At 41.6% G+C, this 27,932-nt stretch overlaps 1 protein-coding gene across 5 annotated transcripts in view; it reads left to right on the top strand.

Moving 5' to 3' along the window:
• TOM1L1 (target of myb1 like 1 membrane trafficking protein) overlaps window positions 1–27,932 on the top strand; it is a 49,685-nt gene that overhangs the window by 13,516 nt on the left and 8,237 nt on the right. For all 5 annotated transcript variants that reach the window (XR_012059503.1, XR_012059504.1, XM_072938625.1 and 2 more), the window contains 6 exons: window positions 224–325; window positions 1,324–1,440; window positions 16,203–16,336; window positions 20,619–20,679; window positions 21,078–21,195; window positions 22,462–22,558. Coding sequence is in view for 3 of the 5 variants with exons in the window: in XM_072938625.1 (XP_072794726.1) it covers window positions 224–325; window positions 1,324–1,440; window positions 16,203–16,336; window positions 20,619–20,679; window positions 21,078–21,195; window positions 22,462–22,558 (629 nt within the window). In the remaining 2 variants the exon portion in view is untranslated. The remainder of the gene's footprint in view (window positions 1–223; window positions 326–1,323; window positions 1,441–16,202; window positions 16,337–20,618; window positions 20,680–21,077; window positions 21,196–22,461; window positions 22,559–27,932) is intronic.

Below are 27,932 nucleotides of genomic sequence, written 5' to 3'. Positions count from 1 at the left end.
CATCATGCAGAAACAGTAGTTCTTTCCTTCTGTGGGTTGGTGAATCCTGCCTTGGTAGAAAAAGCAATTCAGGTGTATCCCAAAAGCCTGATCTTGGTGGAGGGTTTGTCCTGAGGGCTAACTCTCCCTAGGGATTGAGTCATGTAAATGGAAAACCTGGGCTTGGGAGAGGGGGTGATCAAGTTAATTCAAATAACAATATTCCTGTATTTCATATTGATAGACTGCTCAGATCTCACCAAGTCCGTCAGCATCCGTTCCTACCGCACCAGCTCTTTATTCTATGGTTCCCAAGAGCTCCACCATTACACTGGTCCCAGAACAGGTAACAGCGACAACCGTGTTTACTGATGACCAGGTTCTGAGCACTTTAAATATAGTTTGTTGATTCTTCTTAACAGTGCGACGAGGCAGATGTGTATTCTAGCCTCATTTTACAGAGGAGGGGACTGAGACTTAGTGATATGTGCACGTTATCATGGTTCAGTTGTAAGTGGAATTAATCTCATAGCTTCTGTCTGATTCTGAAGCCTGAGGTTTTAACGGTAGTGCTGTCTAGTAGCTTTAGCAGCTATGTGGAGGGTTGTCTGTGGAATGGATCTAGTGGCAACCGTCTGATTCCTGTTGCTCCTGTTAGGACTGTCCACATGCCATCTCAGCGAGCTCAGGAAGTGATAGTCTTATTACTAATGTTAACTATGCCGGCTGATGAATTACATTTGCCTCTTTGTATCTGTTTACCAGAGGTTTAGATAAGCAATTATTGAATGAAGCTCATGTCTGCCCTGCTACAAGGAACTATCATTTGAGACTTTGTATCATTATTATTCAGTATTATATTAAAAAATCCTTGTGAATAGTCCCTCTTAGAATTTAATCCAGGAGAAAAAAAAAAGTGTTTCTCTCTTGACTCTTCCTTTTCTAACACAATGGGACTATAAAACACTTATTTTTTTCTCCCCTACTGGTTTCCAGGAAACCCAGACTAACTTTGCCATTTTGTCCAGGTTCCTGATAATGGTCACCTTCTTCCTTCTCCGTATTGGTTCTAATCTGACTTTTCCCCCTTCATTCACTCTCCTAGAGCATATTTTAAAATTCATTACAAGAGATTTCAAGACCTTTTAGAAGGTGACAGGTTGTGCATTTGTAATTAAAATGTACAGTATACAATTACAGTGTAATTTAATTATGTTGATATAAGTTTGAAAATATTAAATTTTATCAAAATGTTTTCTCCTCCAGTGAATGTCCCCTGGGAGGAGGAAACTAGCTAGCCATTCTTGGTGTCACACTTACTGGTGATTGTGTTGCTCTCTGCAGATCGGAAAACTGCACAGCGAATTGGATATGGTGAAAATGAACATGAGAGTCATGTCTGCCATACTGATGGAGAATATTCCTGGGTCTGAAAACCGGGAAGACATGGAGCTTCTGCAGGTGTAGTATGATTTCAGGGACAATCAATCACAGTGCCTCTAACGTTATTCTCTAAGCTTAGAGCCTTGGCGATGAAGGACACCTTAGCATTGTCTAGTCCGTCCTCCTGCAACTTTAGTTGACTCTTAAACTTAACAAGAAGATGCAAGGCTGACTTTGTCAGAGATGCGATGGGAACTTAGACATGGCATTTACACACACACACACACACACACACACCCACCCCGCAATACATAATTTAATCACGTATAGCCTTAGCAATATTCAATCTCTGTGTCTCTCACTATTTTAAATGTGTTAAAGTTGCCTCTGTATCCATCCATTCAACAAACATGATGAGTAACTGCGATGTGGTAAAGGATATGGAAGTGAGGAGGCTGCCCTAATCCTTAAGGAACTTAGGTCCAGTGAGCAAGATGGTTTTGTAAACAACAAGTTTAAAAAAGTATCGTAGATGCTATGGTAGAAATGCATGTATCATACTGTAGGATCAGGGGGAGGGGCAAGAACAAAGGTGAGGGCTTGGGGGAGGGTTTGGATGGAGGTATTACCGAGGCTGTGGAGGAACAAGTGGACCTGTGTGAGCTCGTGAGGGACCACGAGCAGTTCGTTACAACGGGAGTATTGGCCCTTCGGGGACTGTTTTCTGTAACTGTACATCCACCCCATGCACTTTCCTTTTTCCCTCCAATGGTTTGTTCTAATTTCAATTTTAAATTTTATCTCACACTTTAACACATTAATTTTAGAAGCACTTAGAGGAAAAAAAGTCAATTTCTAAATCTTTTTCTTCCCGAACAAGTTAAGAACCTTATCATATTTTTACTTTTCTCTGATTCCCACTCCCCACTTCTCATGTTGGTGTTGTCTTTCCTTTAACTTCTTAGATTGTTAGTAAATAACATTTGTCTTGATTATTGCCTATTTGGGAAACAATAGGTGGTAAAAATGTCCTTTTTTAATGTCACTGCTTGCATATTACTGCCACATTGCTACCTGTATATTACTGCTGTCTCCTTAAATTGTTACGAGGGGTAAACTTTGAGTGTTTACATGTCCAGAGATGTCTTTTGGCTGCCATGTTAAAGGGCTAGCAGTTTGGCAGATACAGAATTCTAGGTGCAAAATTCTTTTCCTTACGTCCTTCGAAGATTCTGCTCTACTGTTCTTGCACCCAGTGGTGCTAGTGAGAAGTACGATATTGTGGATTGTTGTACCTTTGTTTTATAATGTTTATCTGCTTGTGCTTGTGGTTTCTCTTTGCCTTAATATGTCTGAACGTTCACCATACTGTGTCTAGGGCTATGTGTGCATGTGTGTGCATGGTGTATTCCCCTTGCTTACCCTGCTTGTACTCGAAAGGCCTCTTGCCGTGTCAGCTTATGTGTATTTTAGTTCTGGGAAATTCTCAGCTCCTACTGCAAATACTTCTTTTCTACTCTTCTTTCTTCTATTCTCTTTGTGTGGAACATTTTTTAGGTGATGAAACTTCCAGTTATATGTTTTTTAATCTCTTACCTTTTTTATAGTTTTCATTTCTTCATTCTTTTGTGCTGTCGTTCTAGCAAAGCTGCTCCATTTCCTGTGTTATTTCTCTGAAACATGAACATTAGGCTCTCTCTTCAGCCCTCCTAATGAATGTTTTATTTCAGCAATATTTTATTCTAAAAATGCATTTGGATTTTTGTAATAGTTATTTCATAGACATGCTTTCCCCTTTTATCTTTCTAAGGACAGTAATTATTTTTGAAGGTGCTTTTCCACTTGCTCTATGGATTCTCCTTCCTTGGGTGCTAGTTCTTTTGTTCCTCACCTTTTTCATTTGCCTTCCTCAAATAGAGGATAGATTGGTGATCGTGAGCTCATTTTTGTGTGAGATGCCCTGACAGCTGGTCTGCATTCTCTGGGACCCGGCTTGCCCATGCTGAGGGAAAGACACCGTGGTTGCATAGGATTGGCAGAGGCTGATGCTGGGGGGATGTATTGGTAGCTGGTCCTCTGAGTTATATGCTTCCTGGCTGCTGCTCGTCCCAGGCGTTGCTCCCCTCCTGGAAACAGATGCTCTTGTCTCAGCCCTGGTCTCACGTGGGGAGAGAGGCACGAGCAGGGGCTGTCTTGCCCGGTGGTCTCACTGCCGTACCTCAGCTGCTAGTGAGCTGCCCCTCACGCGTCCTCTTCTGGCCTCCACGGCTCTCATCACGCAGCAGCCTTCAGTTTCCTCCCGTGTCCCGTGGCCATACTCACTGTGGGCAGTCTGGAGTGCCCTGGATGGTGCCTTCCTCTAACCCAGTGGGGCACAGCGTACTGTGGCCAGCTGGTCTGTTTTTGTGCTGTCTGTGAATTCAGAATGGGTTTTACATTTTTAAAAGGTTTTCAGAAAAAGCAGGTCATTTCTCAGGCTATATCTGTAGAAGCCTACCTCCAGAGACCACTAGGGAGTCAGATACACCCCTTAAGAAGCCCTTCACCGACCCCCTACCCGCTCTCAGTGAATTTGAGCTTCTGATACTTCTCAGATACACAGAGAGTTTAAAAGCGCAGCTTGGGAGCATCAAGGTTGTTGAGGACCTGACATGCCTTGTGCCTCAGTGGGCTTAATTAACCCAGGTGGCAGAAGGGAGCCCTTAAAGGGTTGAAACTGAAGGACTGCATAACCAGGAGCAATTTTAGAGATTCCTCTGGTGAACATTGAGATGATAAATTCTGGGGGAAGCAAAGTAACTCTTGGAAACAAGTTAAGACGGCGTTTCCTGCTGTGTACTATGTAGAGATAATGTGACATCTGTGGTCCAATAAATTTCCAAAAGCGATTGCCTACTGTATTTCTCTTCTTAGCAGTTCATGCAGTCCATTCGTACAGTAAAGGCTCTAAGAGTCTTTGTTTAACCCAACATTTACAAACTTTTTGACCAAAGAACCCACATTTGCTAAGTGTCTATTAATATCCTATAGAATATCAGTCATATGCCTTGAGAAACAAGTCAGTATTTTGGATCAGTGGCTTTAAGTATATTATTTTTAGAGTATCTTACTTAGGAATGTTGAATCGTTTTGCTAATGATTTTTAGGGTCCTTGGCCTTGGGCGAGTCATTTGCTATCATTAGACTTGGTTTCTGTATGTATAAAGTGGAGAGCTAAGATGGCGTTTTAACTCTTCACTTACACATCCTATTTATGAGGAGGTTAAAAAGAAAATTACTCATGAGAACTCCTATGTAGTAACCCCTGTAAGGAATCCACAACTGAAGGCATTTGCAGTTACAAGTTTTGCGACTCATGATGTTACCAAGCACGTTAAACTATGTATCAAAGTAAAAGAATATGTGGCAAAGTAAAAGAGTATTTTTTTCTGTTGAGGGAATTTTTATTAAAGCAAGAATTTCATAATTCAAATTACATTTCCTTGCTCAGTTATCAATTCTGTTATTTAAAACAGAAGTGACACTCTGAGCTATTCTGCAGTAAAGAGTTACAAAATGAAAGAAAGGCATGCTTTAAAATTTTGTACTTTGCTGAAAATTCTTTTTCCCAGGGTCTATAAAACATTAATTTGTTTTTATATTGTACTATTTTTTTTTTTACAGTTTTTTGTTTTTAAATCAACATGTAATCTAGGACTAGCATTATGTTTGCTAGACCTGGCATTTGCTCGGTACATAAGGTTCAAAGTTTCCTTTCCTTTTTTAATTTACTTTATATTTTGCAGTGTTACTATTTTTCAAATATGGGCACAGCAAACTGAAAAAAAAAATACGCACAGCAGTATTTCGAGTTCCACGTGGTCTGAAATGAAATGGTGTGACTGTTCTCTCATGTCTTCATTCATCCGTGGTAAACAGTCCCTCAGGAAGAATGTACACTGAGACATCCCATTGAAATACGTGAATCCAGTTTCCTTCCTGCCGTCCTGGAGCAACACTGAAATGCCCTTCTGTGCCAGGGTCTCCGGGGGCAGATGTTTGGTTGAATTTTTCAGGGATAATGCTAATTTGTTGGTTACTGCTTTGATGCCAGAGCTTAAGGCTGTGTGTTGCCGTGGATGGTAAAGAGACTCTGGCTGTAAATCAACATTAGAGTGCTACTCACGGCCAGTTCGGTTTAAGAGGTTCTGGCATCTGGTCAACTTGCTTCTAAGCCTATTCAATGTGTAACTTTATTTTTCTTTCTGTGCTTTGTGTTAGTAACTCATAGAGACCTGGTGTGGGGAGTACTTTAATTTATTCTTAAATTCTTTTGACACCTATTTGAACTTTTTCTTGTAGTCTAATTAACTTCATAAGAGAACACTGTTTCTCCGCTCCCAGCACTTCTGAGACCAGCTCTGAGGTTGTGCCCCTTCACGTTAAACAGTTCTGGCACTGACTACCCAGGGGTAGCACAGACCCCACAGGGTTAAGAGCTTAGTCCCACGAGATTGCCCCTGCTTCAGACACCAGTCGCAGGTGGTGGGTCCCCAGTGTCGACTGGAAAAAATGCACAATTTTGGGGAGTTGTGAGTTAAGTGTTATTTGGGGCAAAATGAGGACAGTAGCCCTGGACACAGCATCTCAGATAGCTCTGAGGAACTGCTCCAAAGAGGTGGAGTGGGGGGCAGCAGATACGTGATTTTAGTTAAGGATGTGCATGCAGTCAGGCACACATTTAGGCAGAGGCCTGCTGATAGTCATGAGGGGCAGGTGTCACCTCTAATGATTTTAATGCCTTTCTAGATATGAGAAGATGCAAGAGTTTGGGCTCATAAAATCTTCTGAAAATATCTAGCTCTCAGAAAGCCTGTTCTGCCAGTTTTCCCAGAGCACAGAGGGCCTCGTTCCTGCTCTCCTTTCAGGGTGTGTTGAAGGTCAGCGCCTGCAGTGGCTGGTGACTTCACCCTTGTGGAGACCCCTGATCACCCACACTTCGGTTCCATCTTGGCTCCTGATCAGGGGTTCCCCACCATCCCCTCCCCAGGTTGAGTAATTTGCTAGAGTAGCTCACAGAATCCAAGGGAACACTTCACTTACTATTAACCAGCTCATCATAAAGGAGACAAATGAGCAAATGAAGAAGTCCGTGCAGCGAGGTCTGGAAGGGTCCCCAGCACAGGAGCTTCTGTCCCTGTGCAGTTGGAGTTCACCACCATCCCAGCACCTGGATGTGTTCCCCACCCACAAGCTCTCTGAACCCTAGAGTTTGGGGTTTCCTAGAGATTCCATTACAAAGGCATGACTTATTCATTGGCCATTGGTGAAAACGCAATCTCCAGCCCCTCCCCTTCCTGGAGGTTGGGAGATGGGATTGAGGTTTCCACCTTCTAATCACAGTGCTGGTTCCTCTGGCAGCCAGCCCCTAATCCTCCAAGACTCCCCTCACTGGCATAAACTCTGGCTGGTGGAAAGGGGCTTATTATGAATCACAAAAGATGCTCCTCTCATCCTTTACTTCTCAGGAAATTCCAAGGGGTTTTAGAAGCTCTGTGCTAGGAACCGGGGATGAAGACCAAATAGATATTTCTTTTTATATCATAATATCCTACCCCAATGCAGTCCATCTAAGATAATATGATGAAATCTATGGAAACAGAGGACAAGGAAACTACCTGTCTTTTTTTTTTAATTTTTTATTGAGTTATAGGCATTTTACAAGGAAACTACCTGTCTTGATTCAAGGGTCTAAAAATGAAACCAGCAGAGAGACTGTGGAGAAACAAAGTAATTCTCTATTTTGCACTTTTTCAGAGATTTTCTCACAACTGTCTGAACTATTGAGATTAGTGGAATCAGGATCCCCAGATAATGCCAGCTCCCTGCCTGGCTTCCCCCATGTGACCACAGGGGCTTTTGGAGGCTTCAGTATGAGCCCAAGGGGACATCAGAGTTGGGGTAGGGGGCAAGGTGGGAGGCACTGAGGGCCCAGGAGCATCACTGGGCACACTCTGAGGGGAGGAGTGCTAAAAGCATCTGAAATCCCTTTGAGAGTTGGGAGACAGACACTATTTTTTCCCCAGACTAGCTAATAACGCCTTTTTTTTTTTCGCTTGTTAAAATAATTTACCTCTTCTTCCTCAAATCCCTTTGAAATGACACAAAATATGAAAATAAGAATAAATTCCAAGGATTACAGGAGAAACTAGACAGATCATCATGAGACCAGAATATGAGAATATTCAGTGTCCAGTAGTGTAATTGGGATCAGACCAGCTGAGGTACACACGGCCCCACCGGGAGAAAGAGACCCTTCCAGTGTGACTTTCCCTGTGAGCAGCCCATGCTAGCCTCAAAATCAGAGGGAAACTGGATGGGCCTTGGGCACTCACAGGAAGGGAAAGACATCCCTATCTGTCTTCTGCTGTCCCAGCACCTAACTCCAGGAGCGGGGGACTTCCAGTGTCACCGATGAGACTAGAGAAAAACGACTTCAGATTCTCACGGTTTCCAAGAGAACCTGGGGCCTCAGCAGTCCAAGGAAAAAGGACCAGCACTCATGAGGGTTTTTAAACTTTGAAGGCAGGGGTCTTATCCTGAGAGATGAGGGTGCAGGAAGGCCATTAGAGTTCTCAGGAAAAATACGTATGTTCTTTCTCTCCCTCCAAAGCTGAGGCTGAAGCTCCATTCTCCTTGCCATTTTCCTTTGTGGGGCTGAGCTGCGTCTTCTAGCTTATTGACTTATATAGTGAAAGGAAAACTTTGTATTTTTCCTAGTACTCACAACCAGCACTTCTGACACCAAGCACATAGGGCTTTTTGCCCACAGTAACCAGTTCTCCAAGGCCAGCTGGGGGTCCTACAATTCAGTTCAATTCTGACACTAACTACCTGGAGTTAGCACCAGATCTCACAGGTTAGCTGCCCCACTTAAGATGCCCGTTGCAAGTCTGGGTCTCCCATACTTCTGACCAACAGGCTATAACTGGAGATTCTAACATCCCCCTCCTCGGATTTGATAATTTACATGAATGGCTCCCAGAACTCAAAGAGACACATACTTAAGTTTACTGGTTTATTGTAAAGGACATTACAAAGGATGCAGGTGGAAAGCCAGGTGAAAAGGTACGAAGGGTGAGGTCTGGAGGGGCCTCAAATGCAGAAGCTTCTGTCCCCATGGAGTTGAGGTGCACCACCCTCCCGATGCACGGATGTGTTCACTAAGCTGGAAGTTCTCCGAACCCCGCCCTCAGTTTATGGATTTTTACTGAGGCGTCATCAGTGGGCATGACCAGTTAACTCTAATCTCCAGCCCCCTCCCCTCGCTGGAGGATGGAGGGTGGAGCTGGACGCTCCAGGCTGCTAATCCTGTTTCCGTCTGTCTGGCAAACGGCTGCCAACTAGGAGCTTATCAGGAGTTGCCTCGTCAGAACAGAGGATGCTCCCGTCACCCAGGGAATTCCAGGAGATTTAGGGGCCCCGTCAGGAACGGGGCAAAGACCAACATGTCTGTTTCTCGTTACTTCACATGTGGGCCGTTCCGACGAGCCAGCTGCACGTGAGGTCTTTGACCCTTCTCGCCACCTTGTTCAGGCCCTAGGCTTCCTCTCCCGCCTCTCAGGGTCGTTAGGATGGACAGAAAGGTGCCTTTCTGGCCCTTATGCCTTCATTTTCTCTCATATCTTCAGATCCTGTTTGGGTTTCAGCCTCAGACAACTTCCTATGCCTTTCTGAACATTGTAGGCATGCACATTAAAATATTTTGATACTGTGCCCAGCATTTTTGGGTATTTTGTTATCAGGTTCTTAGGATGCTTTTTTTTTCCCCTTTAATTGAGGTAAAATTTACAGAACATAAAATTAACCATTTTAAAGTGTACAATTTTAAGTGTCCAGTTTAGTGGCATTTAGTACATTCATAGTATCACCATTTCCTCCCCTTAGTTCCAAGACTTTTTCATCATCCCCAGAGGAAGCCCTGTACCTCTGAGGCCGTCTCTCCCGTTCCTGCCTTCGCTCAGTCCCAGGCAGCCACTCTTCCACTTTCTGTTTCTGTGGATTTGCCTATCCTGGCTATTTCATACAAATGGAATTACAAAATATGTGGCCTTTGTGTCTGCTTTCTTTCACTTACTGTCATATTTTCAAGGTTCACCCACATCGTAACACCTTCTACGGCCCACTAGTCCATTGTCTGGATATACTGTATTTTGTTTATTCATTTATTAGTTGATAGACACTGGGTTGTTTCCACCTTTTGGCTGTTGTGAGTAATACTGCTGTGAACATTCATGTATAAGCTTTTGTTTGAATACCTGTGTTCTTTTGAGTAAGTGCCTAGGAGTGACATCACTGGGTCACATAGAAACTCTATGTTGAACTTTTTGAGGAGCTGCCAGAGTGTTCTGCACAGTGGCTGCACCATTTTACATTCCCACCGGCGATGCACAGGATTTCAGTTTCTCCATTTCCTCATCAGCACTGGTTATCTTATGTTTTGTTTTTATAGCCATGTAGTAGGTGTGAAGCGGTATCTCATTACAGTTTGCTCTGCATGTCCCTGATGACTAATGATATTGAGCATCTCTATATAGCTTTTTAAAAAAAATTGTATTGAGTTATAGTCAGTTTACAATGTTGTGTCAATTTCTGGTGTACAGCACGTTTTTTCAGTCATACATGAGTATACATATATTCATTTTCATATTCTTTTTCACCATGAGCTACTACAAGATCTTGTATATGTTTCCCTGTGCTCTATATAGCTTTCTAAGAAGTGAACCAGATCATGTTGTTCTTTGCTGAAACCCTCCAGTGGAGTAAAACCCAGCCTTCTTACTCTGGCCGCCAAGCCCGTCTCCATCTGCTCCTGCCTACCTTTCCTTCCGTAGCTCACGTGCTCTTCTGGGTCCAGCCACACCTGCCATGTTCCTGCTCCTCGGATGTGCAGAGTTCATTCCTTCTTGCTGGGGAGCTGTTTCACCCTTGGCTCTCATGCTTTCCCTGTCTTCTAATGACCAGCTGTTTCTCATCATTCTGATCTTAGTGTGTTACCTCCTTCCAGGGGTCTTCTCTGGGCCCCCAGTCTTAAGTCAGCCACTTTCCTGTGATGCCCCCATTTCATTCTCCCCCCAGCACTCTGACACTTTTCCTGCTAGAACGGAAGTTCCACAGCCCTGTCTTGTTCACTGCTCAGGTTCTGCCCCCAGAGCGGTGCTGCAGGATGTAATCACTCAATGAAAATATCTTTAATACATTAACAGATTTCCCTTGATTTTATGTGGTTTGAAGTTAAAATCTTTTTGCTTTAGTGTGAGTTAGAGATTTTTCCTCTTTTTTCAACTAGATGGCTGGTTGTCCAAATAACATTTACTAACAGTTCATACCTTCTCCACTGATTTTAAGCACCTCTCTGTCACATTCGGTATCCTAATGCCAAGGACATCTTTCCAGAGGCTGTTGTCGTGGTTTAATCTGTTTGTCTATCCCTGTGTTGGTATCATACTGTTTTTTACAGGGCTTATCAGTCAAACCGCTGGCACGTTCTATTTGGATACCTTGAAAAGAGTTTAATCAAGGTACTGAGATGTCACAGGGTTCAGAGAAACCCAGCTAGTTTGCTGTTAACTAATATCCCTAGGAATGAATAAGCAAGAGGAGACTTTTGCCAAACCCAGTGGAAAGAATCACGTGAGGACGGCAGCCTGGAAAGTTAGTGGTGCCTTTGCTGGAAGGAATGAAGACAGTAAATATCCAGGCCTCACTCTCCTCCTTTCTCCCATTTCCTGCCCGTGTGTCCTGTCAGCTGAACCGTCAGAAGTCAGAGGGGTCCTAGTGGAGTGTTCCCTGTGGGCCAGCGCCCAGGGCACAGAGCAGGCCAGAGAGTGTGTAGGGTGAATCAGGAAGGCAAAAGGAAGGTGTCCAGCCCTTAGGAAAAGCCTCCACTCAAAAATTTCTTGGCTCTTCTTGTACGTGTACTTTAACCAGTGATCAGCGTCTCATATGCAAATTTGTTAACTTTAAAAGCAGCCCCTGTACTTGGAATTACTTCTTGTTTCGTCTGTTGGCACGTATCTCCCAGCAGCTGTTCTGTTTATTTGCAATGTTCTGTTTATTTCCCTGTCTGTTTCCTTCCGTCTGAAATCCAGGATCCATTCCTCCAGTCCATGCTGTACAGTTAGATTCTGAAGCCCTGCTAAATTCACGGGCTCCTGCTCTTTGTTAGACTCTCAGGCAGTAAAACAGTTTTGCCTTTCCCCACCACTATGTTATTGCTCCTGGACTTTGAACTTCATTAAGGGCAGAGACCGGATTTCTTTTAGTTTGCCAGAGTGGAGGACAAGGATTCTCAGGCTGCATCCAGTCTAATGAGCGTTGCAGTGAGTTGAAAGGATCTGCTCTGGTCACAGGAGTGGAATGTCGGCTGCACGTTCTCTCATTTGCTTGCTGGGCATTGTGCACTTGGCTCTCAACCACTGACTTTCCCTAGTACCTCCCACTTCAGTCTTGTCTTGTTTTTGCCTAGACCCAACAGGACCGTGGGATAAGAGAATGTTTTAGTCTTACATAGAATAAAGTGAACTCGGATTTTGAAAGCACAACTAGAAAAGGCCTTACTCTTAATTTATTTGAGGAATTTGAAATCACGTGAATCTAAAATTTGATCCTGTGAGAATAATTGATAACCAGCTGAGAAAAAATCCTGAGGGTAAAATAGAAAGTCATCCTGCCCTGACCACTCTTACTGTCTTTCCCGTTCAGAGACAGGTGAGGTGTTAGGAGTGGAAGAGACTTTCAGTGCCACTGAGACCATCTCCCTTCCTTTACGGATGAGGCTGCTGCTTCAGAAAGGGGATGATTTGTCCCCCTAGTGGCGAGCGATTGATGGGGCAGAGTGAAGCCTTGTCCTCCTGAGGCCGTGTTCTAGCCAGTACAGCATTCATTTCTCGTTTTGAACCCAGGACTGACTGCCTGCCTAGCATAGGTGGCGAACCATCGTCTTTCCGTGTGGGTGTGTATTAGCTCCCTAGCTAGGCTGGAAGCTGGCTAAAGGCAGTAGCCAAGACCTCTGCTTGTAACTCCCCACAACTCTGCATATGTAGAGTAGATGGTTTATACACTGAGTGAGCTCATTAAATGTCTGTTAAATTGAAAAGACCGATTTTCTTTTGAAGAATTAATGATTTAGCACTAAAGGAAGGACTAAGAAGTTATTGAAGATGTTGACAATATTTAGTTGGGAAAAAGAGTTGGAAAGGGGCTAATAAGTTAATGAATTTCTGGAGGATCGTGTTAACAGTTAATTTATCGTTCATTCAACTGAGGCCTGTCAAAGGAATAAGACTGTAAGAGCATGTGATGCTGAGAAAAGTTCGGTTTTAGGGTGAGTGGGGGCAGTTTTGATTTTGAGTGGATAGGGATGTTCTCGGGGTCTCTTGCTGTCAGGATGGGAGGTCTTGGGGGAGAGGAAATGTGTAACGGGAGTAGTGCCAGACAGACAGTATTTCCAGAGAAGGCTGTCAAACACAGAAACATTTCTTCTTTTATTCCTTTTACAAGGCATATGTTCAGGTATTTTTTCTTTTTATTGGGTTGCCCTGTGTTGGGGAATGTCAGACAATTGCAGTTGGAGTTGAAATTGTGCAAGAATCTTCTTCCTTGATACCTGCGTGCTCTGGAGAGAGTGGGAGCCATCTGGATGTCAGAAGAGTAAGCTCTTAATGAGCTCTTTTGTGTTTTGCTCCAGAGAGTTTTGAATTGATTATTAAATTCACTTTAACCTCAAAGCCTCCCTTTGCTTTGATATAGTGTAAAGGGAGGTGATTCTGGGGGCTCCGTGATGGGCATGTGTGCCCACAGCTGTTCCTCTGTGTTCTGACTGCTCCCCCCGGCTCCCCACGTCCACAGTCCTGCAGGTGTCTGCTGTGGGGAACTTCTGACCCATCCTTTTGGTTCGTGGTGCTTAATCTGTGCTGTTCCCAGGTGGCCGGGCCCTCCTTGGAGACAGACATCAGCTGCAGAGATCAGAGTGGGCTGGCTTTTGAAGAGGTTTTTCAGATTCTGCTTGGCAAACCTGCTGAGAAATATGGGCCTGCTTTCATGTTCCCTTTCCATCTGTCTCTTGAGAGAGCAGAGCAGCGGTCTTCATGTGACCGGAGGGCTGTTGGTGTTGGCTGCAAATTCATTTCAAATTAATTTCTACATTTGTCACAGACATCTAACAGCCATCGTATTTCCTTGATCTCAACATTGTTCTCGCAAGGCAGCCAGTGAGCAAGAAGGAGAACAGTTCTGCACACTCAGGACGTAACAACAAAGGCAGAGTTCTCGTTCATCATGGAGATTTTAACAAATGCTGCTCTTAGTTTTTTCCTTTGGTTAATATTGGGCCCTAGGTGATGGCGCAAATGTTATAGAAATATGTTACTTGGTCAGCTACGCTTCTGGTGATGCCTCCTTAGCACCCATAATACACCCGCTGCCTGCCTGCTGGGGCTTCAGCTACATCATTTTCTGTTCTTACAACAGTCCTGCAAGGTGGTTGTTATCCATGTTTTATAGATGAACACATAAGCTGAAGCTAAAATTTCAACCAGATCCCGTATCAGATACGTGTATGGGAGATGCCTTTGGTCTACAGAGTCTAAAGTCTGTTCTCTTTTTGTGCTGGACCAGGGGCCGTTAAGTGAGCCAGAGTTAGTCACCCCTTGACTTTGTTTTATTAGGATATGGCCACACCCATTGGTTCACATACCGTCTGTGGTTGCTTTCCTGTTGCAGTGGCAGAGTTGGGTAGTTGCCACAGGGACCATTGCAGCCCACAAAGCAGAAAATATTTAACATCTGGACTTTTAAGAAAAAGTTTGTCAACCACTGCTGACAGTGACCACATGTTAGGAACCAGGACAGGTCTTCTGGTTGCACAGTGCGAGTATAAAAACCCAGAGTCTCATCTGTCTGTCTCACTTTTTTTTTTTTCCTTTTTCTTTGTTTCTGTCTTCTGAATATTTTTGTTAAGATTTTGTGGGGGTGTTTTGGCCTTTACCTCTGAGTGTAAATGCCAGTCTAGTGATGGTTAGATTTATTTATCTGGAGATTTCCTGTAGGAAGTCTTGCAGTAGATTGATTGATTGAGATTCTTAATCGTTCTGTGAAGCATACGTTTTTCAGCAGGTCTGTCTTTCTTGAGGGGGAAGATCAGGTGATGTAATAGTGCTGTGAATTAGCAAGTTCTGCTGCTGTTATTTTGAAAAGGGAACTTCCTTGTGTTTTTGCCTGTCAATGTACTATTGCATGGACAAATCCTCGCCAAGGGGGGGTTTGAAGGAATATTGATACCAGTTTTATGCCCCTCAGGTTTATTGGAAGTTTGCCTAGGAGAAAGTAAGTTGTTAAGGTAGCAGTTTTCAAACGTCAGTGCACATAAGAAACACTCTGAGATGCTTGTTAGAAAATGTGAATTCCCAAACTCTCAGCCTTAGCGATTCTGAATGAGTAAGTCTGCTGTAGGCACCTCTGATGCTTACGAGAAAAAGATGGTCTTTTTTTGTGGGGGGTGGAGTCTTCTGTAATACAGTGGTGTTAGGCAGTCCAAATAAGGAGGGTATGGATAACTGGTTTTTTAATGGTTCAGTTTACCTTGGAATGTGATGTTGTAACTATAAACTTTACATGTTTAAGTAAAACATAATAGGAAAATTATGCTGCTATAAATGCATTTTAACTACTACTTTCTTCCATTACCACAGATAGCAACAGTAGCATTTTATGTTTTATGTGGTGCTTTATAGAGTTCCTCACTACACACATCTCATTTGATTTTTATGTCACCCCTTGAGGTAGATGTGGTGAGTAGTATATTTTTCACTTATCAAGTGAGTAAGCTGAGAGTTGGAAAACCTTGATTTTTGTTTCCCCTAACGTGGCACAGCTAATAAGCAGTGTAGGATTCCTGTCCACCACTTCTAAGTTCTAGTCCAGTGTTACGTGCAGTGTGCCTTATCATGCCTGCTTTGACTGTCAGAGGAACATATCAGTCTGATTTCCTTCTGATAGAGGCAGGAGGAGCTGTCTGATGCAGGAAAAACGGATGTGGGGCGTGAGGAGGGCCATGTGCCAGGTCTCGGCTGAGCCCTTGGGATGTGCCCCACCAAGTGTGGGTCCTTGGCTTCGAGCAGGAAAGAATTCAAGTGCGAGCCACGGTTGAGTAAAGGTAGATTTATTTAGAGAGATACATACTGCATAGGCTGTTATAAAAGGCAAGAGAAAGACCATGAGGTGTGGGGGTTGGGTGCTCAGGTTAAAGTAGAAGTAGGTACACACTCCATAGACAGAGTGTGGGCTGTCTCCAGGAGGAGGGAGTAAGAGAGGTGGCCGCGAGGTGGTGGTGCTTTTTTTTAATGGGCTCGGTGGCTTCATCTGCTAAAAAGTGAGAGGACCATTTCAGGTACCCTGGGGAAGAGGCTGGGATTCTTAGGAATTGGGCCACCACCCACTCTTTGACCTTTTATGGTTACCTTGGAACTGTCATGGTGCCTGTAGGCATGTTATTTAACATGCTCATATATTACAGTGAGCGTATAATGAAGCTCAAGGTCTACTGGAAGTCAAGCCTCCCTCCATCTTAATCCTCAAGGTCTACTGGGAGTGGAATCTTCCACCGTTTTGGTGTTAATTGCCGCATCATTCCTTGAATCGCTGTGCCCTGCCCCCTTCCCTCCTGTCTAGTGTCCATAGTGAAACACTTCGGTAATTGCCCATAGGTGACTCAGTGTGGAGGTGGTCACAGTAGTAGTCACATTGGCAAATCAGTTACATTTCTAGCATGGAAGAAGAAATGTCTCTCCTCTCTTTGACAGAAACTTTATAAGACTGGTCGGGAGATGCAGGAGAGGATCATGGACCTGCTGGTGGTGGTGGAGAATGAGGATGTCACTGTTGAGCTGATTCAAGTGAATGAGGATTTGAATAATGCCATCCTTGGGTGCGAGAGGTGAGCAGTGGTGCGCCCTGTCCGACCCTCCCCCGGTGCTGGTGCCACCACCAGGTACTCGGCAGTGCCCTAAGAATGCCTACAGGTGGACGTCAGAAAGGGCAAGAACAAGTTCTGGACATGGCCGCCTTCCTCCCAAGGCAAGGAATCCTGGCCCTGGCCTCCTGGGAGCCTGTGGTACGGCTTGCAGGAGTGAGCGTGGGCCCGAGTGGTGCGAGGTGCATTCGTGGGCAGTGTAAGCAGTGCTCACCTGTGACAGGGCGGCCTGGGTCTCACTCACCTACTAACGTCTGCGCTGAGCACAGCATAGGCTCTCAGCAGAGTGGGTATAAACAAAGCATCTTAGTGAAAGTGAGGTTCCTCCTAAGTTTGAGGTAGAGGACAACATGGAAATGGTAAAGAGAAGAGGGGAGGGTGTTTACATGGAGAAAATAGTGTATACGAAACCAGAGTAACCAGTGAGGAAAACCTATATATAAACATAGAGTGTCTTAAAAAAAAAATTCAGAAAAGTATGAAGGCAAAAATAAATACAGTTATCTGTCGGTATCTGCAGGGAATTGGTTGCAGGACCCCGCAAGGATACCAAAATCCATGGATGCTCTAGTCCCATAGGTAAAAGGGCATAGTATTTGCATATAACCTCTGCACATCCCCCCATATACTTTAAATCATCTCTAGAGTACTTATAATACCTAATAAACATAAATGCTATGTAAATAGTTGCCTTTTTAGAACTTTTCTGGATTTTTTTTTCCTTTTTCGAATATTTTCAACTCAAGGTTGGTTGAATCCTCAGATGCAGAACCCACAGATACAGAATTTTTGGATACGGAGGGTTGACTACTTAAAATTGTGTTTCTAACATTTTAGGTTTCTTCTGAACTTTTTTATAGTTATGGTCATGTAAAGAACATATACTTTTGTTTCTCCACTGCATAACAAGCATTTGTATATCCTGTGTGTTTAAATGCTTTGCTAAACCAATATTGTAGCTGCATAATGGCCCATGTTTCTCTCTCAGTTCCCTTATTAGGCATTTAAGTTGTTTCTAATCCATTTATTCATTTATCAGAGTAATAGTCTTATAATCTATTATGATCTATGATCGGGAAAACACCTTCAATCGTACATATAAACGTACACACTTGGAAAGTGAAAATACACAGTGACTCAAACATAAGGGAGGTCTGTTTGGTGAGGATAATCACAGCCAGACCTAATCCAGGTCGGGAGGAGGAAGGGAAGGCGTCTATGGGGACATGCCAGCTAAGCTGAAACTGCAGGATGAGGAGGAGTTGACTCAACAAGGAGCAGAGCAAGAGGACATAGAGTTTGTGAAGCTACAGGGATGTTTAGCAGACTGGAAGAGAGAGCCGGCACCCGGCACCCAGCCCCACGCAGCAGCGGCAGGCTTTGACTGACAGGTGGCCTTCTCCTCAGTCTTAATGTAAATTGCTTTATAAAAACATAGCTGTAGGCCCGTCTCCTGGTCTCTTCCCAAACCTATCCCTAGGCCTTCCTGGCCTAGGTATTCTGGAACCTCTGAGATCCCCCAACTTTTTCTAGATCCTTGTTTTGAATAGGAGTGGTACTATCATTGTGGATAGGACAGTTTTCCCTTATGTGACCCCTACTCACTAAATATCAGAGGTGTTCCTCCTAGTTAAGGTAGCATTTCCAGATACCCATAGGGGAACCATTTTTGTTTAGAAATACTGGGAATTAGTGTCCATATTTCCCACCAGCTGATGCAGAATGGGACCAGTGTGATGCAGGGAAAGAGGTGAACAGACCCAGATTCAAATCTTGCTGATGATTTTGGACAAATTGCTTAACTCTTTTAAGACTTAGGTTTTCTTTCTGTTTATTAAAGAAGGTAATACTACCCATTTGGAGGGGGTGTGTTTATTTCATTTGTTTGCTTTTGAGAATTAAATATATATAAAAGCACCTATCTGAGTGCTGGCACATCGTGACACTCGTTAATTTCTTGTCCTTCTCCCCATGAATGTCCCACTGAGCCTTTTAATTTATTGTTGAGACTTTTCTCCCCATTGATTGTGAATGAACCACAAGAATTGACTAAGTAAACCAATAGCTATGAAATAAATTATTTCCTTCACTGTCTCACTATCAGGGGTAGCAGCTGTCTGTGTAAAGAGATGATGGGGCACCAAGGGATGTGAACCCAGTGACCATGTTCTCTTAGCTCTGAGCAAGCTCTCACAAACTTTACCCTTCATTCTCTTTGGTATAAATCTCTCTAAGGGGAAAAATACCTAAAGTAAACCACGTAGTTTTCAGTAGAGTGCTGACTTCTGGTTTTCATTATGAAGAATTCTATTACAAACCACAAGACCACTTTCTAAAAGCTTCCTCCCAGGGAGGGATGTATGTTGATTCGGCCTAGATACCAGGAGATTGGATTACCTCTGTGAACAGCTTTTTCTGATTCAGCCTAGACCAAGTGTGCCAAAAGCAACTGTCATAAATTGGGAGACAGAAACATATCCTAAGATTCGGAGAAAAATTCTCACCTCTAGATACTAGTCTGATGTATTAGTTTCCCACGGTTGCTGTAACAAATTACTACAAATTTTGTGGCCTTAAACAACAGACGTGTACCATCTCACAGTTCTGTAAGACTTCTAAATGGGTCTCACTGGGCCGTCATCGTGGTGCTGGCAGGGTTGTGCTCCTTTCTGGAGGCTGTAGAGGAGAATTGTTTCCTTAATTTGTGTGGCTTATGCCACTTTCCCAGGGTCCCTGTCCCCTTTCCTCCATCTTCAAAGCCAGCATTGTCTGGTCAGGTCCTTCTCACCTCATATCCTTCTTGCTTTCTCTTCTGTCTCTCTCTTCCACATTTAAGGACTTTTGTGATTTCACTGGGCTCATCTTTATAGTCCAGGATAATCTCCCTATTAAAGTCCAGTCACTAGCAGCCTTCACTGCATATGCCTTCTGACCCGACCCACTGTTCCACTGACTGGGATGTGGGTCTCTATGGGCGGGGGGTGGGCATCATTCTGCTTATCACAGTTGGCCCTCTGTTCCCCAGAGATGCACATCCATCCCACATGCCTATTTCACCATCCCCCCAAAGTCTCTGCTTGTCACATCCAGGAAATACCTGTGCAAGTGAGGAAACAGAAGTGTGTTACTCAAGGTGTGATTTGTGAAGGTTGTTTATACCTTACATGTAACTAGCATGCAAGAAGCCAATGTTAGGAGTAGATGGAAGAAGTTAACACATGTATTAGAAAGGGAAAAATCCTTAAACCTGAGTGTATGTTCTAATTCATTGTAAGCTTTTAGACTTCAAAGTGTCCAGGTTCATGGAGTCCGTGTGTCATAATAGTAATACTCTGTGTTCCTAAAGCAGCTGTTAGTTTGCAAAGCATTTCCACATTCAACCACATGTATTATCCATCTGTATCTTGCCCCTGAGAATAACTTTCTGAGGAAATGATTCAAACGTTGCCATTGTTTTTGGGCAGATGGAGAACTGAGAATCACATGGGTGGTCTTACAGCTACTCAGTAGTAATGCTAACACTTGAACCTTGGATTTCCACCTTCACTTCACTATTCTTTCAAACCTAACCTCTTATTTATTTATTTTAGTGCTCCTCCTCTTACCCACGGTATATGAGCAATGTAAAAATTAAAACAAAGTTGTAAAAGGTCATTATTTTTAGGTGTCAAGTGTCTCATAAAAATGCAGGTTAAACAGTGAAAATATGTTAAATGTATTTGAATTTTATGGGAAATGATAATCTTTGATAGTTTTGGAAAAATGGGGAACAACTTAAATATTTGAGAATAAGGAAAATAGTTAAATACGTGATACTTTCATAAGGTAAAATATGCAGCCACCAGAAGTTGTATTTCTGAGTAACTAGAAAAAATGCTCACAACATAATAGAATTAGGTTACAGAATTATGTTAAGTATAATTTCAACTAAGTTTAAAATACATTAATTTACAGGAAAAAATACTGGAAGGAAATATTTCATATCATACATCACATGGTGAATGAGGACCATATCTAGGTGATAGATTTATTAATTTTAATATTTGTCTATTCTCTCAATGTTTTCTCTGAAGGTGTTATTACCTTTGTAAACTGGGGAAAAGTTATTAAAGTACTTTATTGAGAATTGATTGGGGATGAGGCTGATTATTCCTAAATATTTGCATATTAGTAATTTGTTAAATATTACAGCATTTTCATATCTGTTTTCTTCTATAAATACTTACATTTTTTTCAATTCAAACAGGTTTACTCGAAACCAACAAAGGATTTTGGAGCAAAATAAGAACCAGCGGGAAGATGCCAATGTAAGTGAATAGAAATGTTATAAAATAAACAGTTGAAAATTTTGTCAATTGTATGGTAAGGAGCAAGGCTTACCTAAAACAAGTCTTAAGAAAGAGGAGATATGCATTTATGATTTGGAGCAATTTTGGTAGTGTAGAATACTTGCCTTAATAACTTGATGGTATTGAGTTAGTGATAAGAGGTCGTAATAAGATTCTCTAAATAAGCAGGAACCCGTGTCAGTGCTGAGATGTGATTAGTACTAGTGTTGCCCATTGAGTGGAGAATTCTCCCTCACGATACCTCCAAGTAGGATCTTCTTTTCTCCAAAAGGAAGTCTCTGGGGAGAAAGGTGGTATGATAAACTGCCTGACACTTTTTTTCTAATTTTTTTTTTTTCTGTTTGCTTTGTTTTCAGGCTACCAGTGAACCTTCTGCCCCGTCCTCTGATCTCCTTGACCTAAGTCCCAGCCCTCGGATGCATAGGGCCTCTCTGGGAGAACTCAACACCCTGAATGCTCAGCTTTCAGACTTAAGTAAATAAGCACACGGGCCTTTTCAGACCAGCAGAAGATCTTGATGTCAAACAGTTCTCCTTGGTTTCTTGATTAAATGCACCCTGAGAAGGACTGAAGTCAGTCTGACTATCAGAGAACTGTATCAGGAGATGTAATTACTTCTTGGCAAGTGGTTGGGTCATGCCTAGTACAGCAGTGGGATGTGTCTGGGGGAGGAGGTCCTTGAAACTCATCGCGCTGGCTTAGAATCTCAGAGTTCACCTGGCCTGCTTATGTGGAGCTTGTTCAACTCCATGGCCAAGAGGTAGACCTACTGTGAACCCACACTGTTATCTTTGGGTTTCTCTGGCATACTACAGCATCAGGTAAGGGAATATTTGATGCACACAGAGAGAATCAGGAACATGAGGCCTCATGGTGATGAAATGGGGGGCAAAATACAGGTTTTTGAGTCAGAGATGTCCAAGTTGAAATCCCAGTTCAGCCAACCTCTCAGCCACCCAGCCCTAAAGTGAGAGCGGTGGTTGCTTTAATGGGCTTCTGCGAAGGTGAGTGAATGGTGCTGCACTATGTAGTCTTAGGTTACCTCCCTTATCTGTCTTACTTGTTACCTCCTACAACTCTTCCTAGAGAGTTTTGGTAAATCACAAAATAAGGATGATGAAAAATGCGGAAGTCCAGATTTTTTGCCAAGTCAAAATCAGTTTGTTCTCCTTTTATGTTAGCAGGTTTTTCCAGAATCAAAATATTCAGTGTCAGTCAGTGTATGGTTTTCTGATGACTTCCCCCATTTCTAAAATGTTGGCTGCTTGATTAGACCAGTGGGAGCCCGTTACATTGAAGAGTTTTCTTGAATTATCAGGCATTTTTCGGTGGAGGGGGGGATAATTACCCCTTTTGGGATGTCTTATGGGAAGTTAAGAGTTTGTGAGCTAAGAGTAGAGTTCTGTATGTAGCATAGCTTTTTACTTTTGGGCTTGGCAGAATAAGACATAAAATCCTTTCCATTCTGAGTCAGCTTAGGATTTTAGAAAACCCAATACAATAGCGTTTGCTACCTTTGCAACTTCCCTTTTTTGTGGCAGGGCATTTTTCCCTTTCCATTTGCCATAAATGATGTTTTTTAAGTTTCTGTCTGAGAAAATCTCATGATTTTGTAGTACAGAACTGCCTCTATCTCTTTAATTTGGTGCTGGTGGGTTTTTTTACCTGTAGAAAATCCAGCAGATCAGCTGACTGACAGCATGTTTTAAAGCCAAACAACAAGTACATTTTGTGTTCTAGATTTCAGCTCTCCAAGTCCTGTTGTAACAAACAGCTTGAAACCCAGTCTTCATGCACAGGTGGATTTACTAGCCTTGGAAAACACAGAAACACCCCTGTAAGTATGTCAGTGATATTCCAGAACTGATACCTTCTCTGATTCCTCATATTTAAGAAAACATGATGTAATAGAAAAGGTGGAGACTTGGGACTCATAACTCATAACTAACTGACTTGGAATTTCAGTGCTACTTCCTGTTAGCTGTGTGACCTTGGATGAGAAACTTAACCACCGTGAGCCTTCAGTTTTCTTCTGAAAATACACTCTTAAGATTCTTACAAAGCTTCTGTGAAATGCTGGATGTACCTCCTAGTATAGCACTTGATGCAGAGTAAGCCTTCAATAAATTTTCTGTTTCTCTTATTTTTTAGTAGTAATAGAGGGTAAGGAAAATAAATGACAAGATGGGGGGAACAGAAATGGCCATACAGATGGCAGGCATTTTGCTGAGTTGTTTTTGTTTATTTCATTTAGTCTTTGCACAAGTTCTTAGATCTGTGCTGTTATTATTATTCCCATTTTACAGGATAAAAGACTGAGACTCGGAATAGAACTTGCCCAGGTTCATATATTTATTAAGTGGCAGGTCTGATAAACTTATAGTTCAGAAATGAAATACAAATGACCTAAAAATGTATTTTTGCTCAGTGATGTAAGCCTTACTTAAAGTTATAGAAATATAATTTAAACTGCAGTAAGACTTGTAGATTGGCAAAAGTCTGCATGTTTGTTAACATGCTTTGTTGATGGTGGAGAAACAGATACCATCACAAAATTAACGCATTTCTTATGAGGTACAGGTGGCAACATCTATTAAAATTATCAGTGCATTTACTTTTGAACTTGTAATGTCATTTCGAGGAATTTATACTCACATATGCAAAATAAGGTCTTTATAAAGTCATTCTTGGCAACATTTGGGCAATAGCTAATACTGGAAACAACTCAAACTTCCTTCAGTTGGGGAGTAGAATCACCAATATATTTATTAAGTGAAGAAGTAGTGTGTGTATACTATCTTGCATTTATTTAAGAAAGTGGAAATAATATAGGCTAATATTTGCCTCTCTTTATTTCTCATAGAGAAATATAAGAAAGATGCAGAAGAAACTAAAAAAAAAAAAAAAAAAAAAGCATGGTTACCTAAGGACAGAAGAGGCAGGACAGAGTAGTTAAATAACGAAAAAATAGAAGTTGGATTTACCTTCCATCAAAGCATATTATATTTTTTTTCCTTTTAAATGGATGTATTTTAGGTAATAGGCATTACATTTCCATAATTCAGATATCAAAGAAATATAAAAAGATGTACAAGGACAATGCTTGATCTCATCTCACCTGCTCCCACCCAGGTAACCCCTTTGTTAGTTTCTTATTTATCCTCCCAAAGTGTCTTTAGGTGAATATAAGTATGAAATTTTCTCCTTTATTAAATAAAGTGCAGCATACTGTACACACTGTTCTGAACCTTGGTTTTGTTTTTCACATAACAGCGTATATTGGCTGTGTTTTTACATCAGTGGATTTAGATATTTTTTAGCTATTTTCCTATATTAAAAAGGAGGGGGTGGGGCACAGGGAGGGAAAGAGAAAGAAGAGTCAAACTGGGAAGGAAAAAAGCAAAAAAAAAAAAAAGTGTAAGGGAAGAGAAAATGGAAAGATTCACATGCTGGGACGTGATGGTGTGGCAGTGGCTGTCTCCTCAACCACCCAGTTGAGTCAGTACCTTAGCTTGGCTACCTCTGATCTTGACTTCTATGATGCAAGTAAATGTTGAGATGTAGGCAGAAGTCCAGTCAAGTTGCTCAGTAAACAGTATGGTCTGAAGTAGCTGATTCTGTTTTCCTTTATCCTGCAGTTCTTCTTGGGAAAGATTGAACATATAGATGAAATGCCATTACCAAAAAATGTCTGTGTAAAACTCACACAAAGATCAAATCCTAGCTAATAGCTGCTTACTTCAATTTGTAATCTCATGGATCTCATTTTTAAAGTGCGTAAAAATCACTTGGGGGACTATTAAAAAGTAGAACTCCTGGCTCTCAGAAACTGTGATTCAGGAACAGGAATCTTTAGTTTTAAAAAGCATCTCCAGGGAATCATAAAGCAGTGATTGGCTGATCACTGGAAACCCTACTGTATGCTTGTCCACCCAAGATGCAGATACCAAAATAATTGTACTAGTTCTCAGAATTCACTGGAATAAAAGATAATGTGTCAGAACGTCTATACTTTGTTTTCTAGACTATGCTTTTTGTATTTTTTTTGGATTTTCAAAAAAAGCATATACATGAGTGAAACTATAATTAGTCATTTTTTTAGTGTCAGAAATTGAAGCACTAAAGTTATGAACTCTAAGGTATGAATCTGAGTTAAATCATATGCCAGAGATCACACATAAGGGCAAAATCAGCCATCAAAATATCTCATGGTCTTGAGACTTTTCCACCCCTCTGTGTTTGCAGTTTAATTTATTTATTGTCTAAGAACAAATGAGTGAAAGAATTATAACAGAAGGGATCCTTGAAAAACAACAATGATGATGAGAAAACTCACAGGTCATATTTATAGCCCACTTATGATCAGGCTAAGAAGAACAAGAGATACTTACTCATTACCTACTAGTGCTTCTCGTAGGCCTCTGAGGTCAGTACCCCCATCATTCTTACTCTACAAGTTAAGAAACCAAGGCTGAGGAAGATTAACTTGCCAAAGGTTGCCCAACTAGTGAAGAAAGAGAATTCAAATTCAAGTGGGTCTGATTTCAGTACCTGATATCTTTTTTTTTTCTGCACTTTAATTTCGTTTTTTAAATTTCCAAGTGGTAAAATTGACCCTTTTTTGTGTGTGTAACACATATATAGATTCATGAAACTACCACTACAGTCAGAATAGAGTTTATTATTGCAAAAAAACTGTCTTAAGCTGATTCTTTATAGTCACATCCTCCCACCCTCAAATCCGAGCAACCACCAATCTATTTTCTATTATTATAGTTTGTCTTTTTGACAATAGCATCTGAATAGAATCATAGAGTATGTGATACTTTTAGGAAGGGTTATGTAAAGTTATTTGCCTCATGTACTTTGAAGCTCTGTCATTAAGTGCATATGCATTCAGGATTGTTGTCTTGGTGAGCTGACCCTTTTATCATTATGTAATGTCCCTCTTTGTCCCTTGTAATTGTCTTTGCCCTGATGTTTGCTTTGATACTAATAGGGCCACTCTGGCTTTCTGTTGATTAGTGTTTGCATGGTGTATCTTTTTCTATCTTTTTACTTTTAACTTAAATATTTAAAGTGAGTTTCTTGTAGATATTATATGGTTGGGGCATGCAGTTTTATGTGTTCTCATAATTTCTGTCTGTAATTGGTATGTTTAGGCCATTTACATTTAATGTTATTATATGTTTGAATTTAGGTCTATCTACCCATAGTGTAATTTGCTTTCGATTTGTTCCCTTTGGTTTTGTTTGTCTGTTTGTTTCCTCTCTCCTTCATACTGAGGATTATTTGACTGTTTTCAGTATTCCATTTTATCATGATTTTATATCTTTGTGAAGTTTATATCTGGGGAGGACAGGACTGGTTGCTCTAGGAATTCCAGTTTTTTAGTGTACTTAAAACTAGTATTTTACCACTTGAAGTGAAATGTAGAAACCTTACTGTCATACAGTTTCCCCTTTATTATAGTTATCATACACATTTTATATATATATGTATACATACAGATACACACACACACACACACACACACATACACACACATTAAAAATCACTGCTGGACAATGTATAATTATGCAGTTATTTTTCCACATTATTATAATTATTTTTCCATATTATAGTTTTTTGTTGCAACCCTCAAGTATATTTTAAAGAACTCAGGAAGAGTAGTCTTTTACTCAATATTTAACATTTCTATTGCTCTTCTTTTATTTTCTTCTGGTACAGTTTCTCTTTCTAAAAAATTTCCTTTAGCCATTATTTTAAAGCAGGTCTGTCAGCAGTGAAAGTCTCTTAGTTTTATTTTATGTGAGTATGTCATCTCATTTTTGTTACTAAAGGATAAGGGTATTCTCATTGGCTTAGGATTCTGAGTTGATGGTTCTCTATTTTATTTTATTTTATTTTATTTTATTTTATTTTATTATTGAAGTGTAGTTGATTTCCAGTGTTAGTTTCAGGTGTACAGCAAAGCAATTCAGTTATACACACACATACATATATATAATGATGGTTCTTTTCTTTCAGCAGTTTTTAAACATGGCTGCAGTCTGTTCTGGCCTAAACGGCTCCTAATGAGAAACCTACATTCATTCAAATTCTTGTTGCCCTTTTAATTCCGTGTTGTTCTGTCTGTGCTCTCAAGAACTCTTACTTTTTTCTAATTTTGAGCAGTTTGATCATGATGTGCCTCTGCATGGCTGTCGTTTGGTTTTGCTGAGTGTGTCCATTTACTATGACTGCCAGAAAAAAATGACCACAAACTGGGTGGTTTAAGACCACAGGAACGCATCTCCTTGGAGTTCTGGAGGCTGGAAGTCTGAAAGCCAGCAAGCCCTGTCTCCCTCCAGGGCTCTTAGGGGAGAAGCCATTCTTTGCCCCTTTCAGATTCCGGTGCGTGTGGCACTCCTTTGCTTCTTTGGCTTGTGGCCACATTACTCCCCTTTCTGCCTCCACCTTCACATTGCCTTCTCCTCTGTGTGTCTCAGGTCTCCCCCTGCTTTTCTGTTTTAAGGTCACTTGTCATTGGATTCAGTGCCCACCCCAATGATACCGGCTGGTATCGTCATCCCAAGGTCCTTAATTATCTGCAAAGACTCTTTTTCCAAGTAACACCCGCAGGTTCCAGGAATTAGGACAAAGACATAACTCTTTGGGAGCCACCACTCAGCCTACTACACTGAACTTCTTGAATCTGTGGGTTTGTCTTTCACATTTGTGAACTTTCTAGCCTTTCTTTCTTCCAGTCTTTTTCAGCACATTTTCCACTGTCCTTCCAGGACCCTTGATGACACACGTTAGACCTGTTGTCATTGCCTCTTAGATCCGTGGGGTTCTGTTCATTACTTTTCTCACTCTGTTTCCTCTTGTCATCCCCATTTTATAGTTTAGCTTATTCTGTAAATTTTTTTTTAAATTTCAGTTATTATATTTTTCAATTCTAGAATTGCCATTTGGTTGTTTATAACCTTGTTTCTTTACTGAGACCTTCTTTGTTTCTGTGTTTTTCAGGAGTATTCACAGTTGCTTGTTGAAGCATTTGTAACTACTTTAAAACCTCCATGGGATGGTTTTAGCATCTCTGTCCCCTAGATGTCAGCCTCTGCTGGTTGTCTTTTCTCTTGCAAGTTGAAATTTTCCCAGTTCTTCATATGCATAGTAATTTGGGGTTGTATCTTGGACATTTTTAATGTTATGATACAATCGCT

Source organism: Vicugna pacos, chromosome 16 (assembly GCF_048564905.1).
Source record: "Vicugna pacos chromosome 16, VicPac4, whole genome shotgun sequence".
Taxonomy (NCBI): Eukaryota; Metazoa; Chordata; class Mammalia; order Artiodactyla; family Camelidae; genus Vicugna; species Vicugna pacos.
Note: the sequence above shows the minus strand (reverse complement) of the source record. Positions and strands in the feature narration are given on the sequence as shown.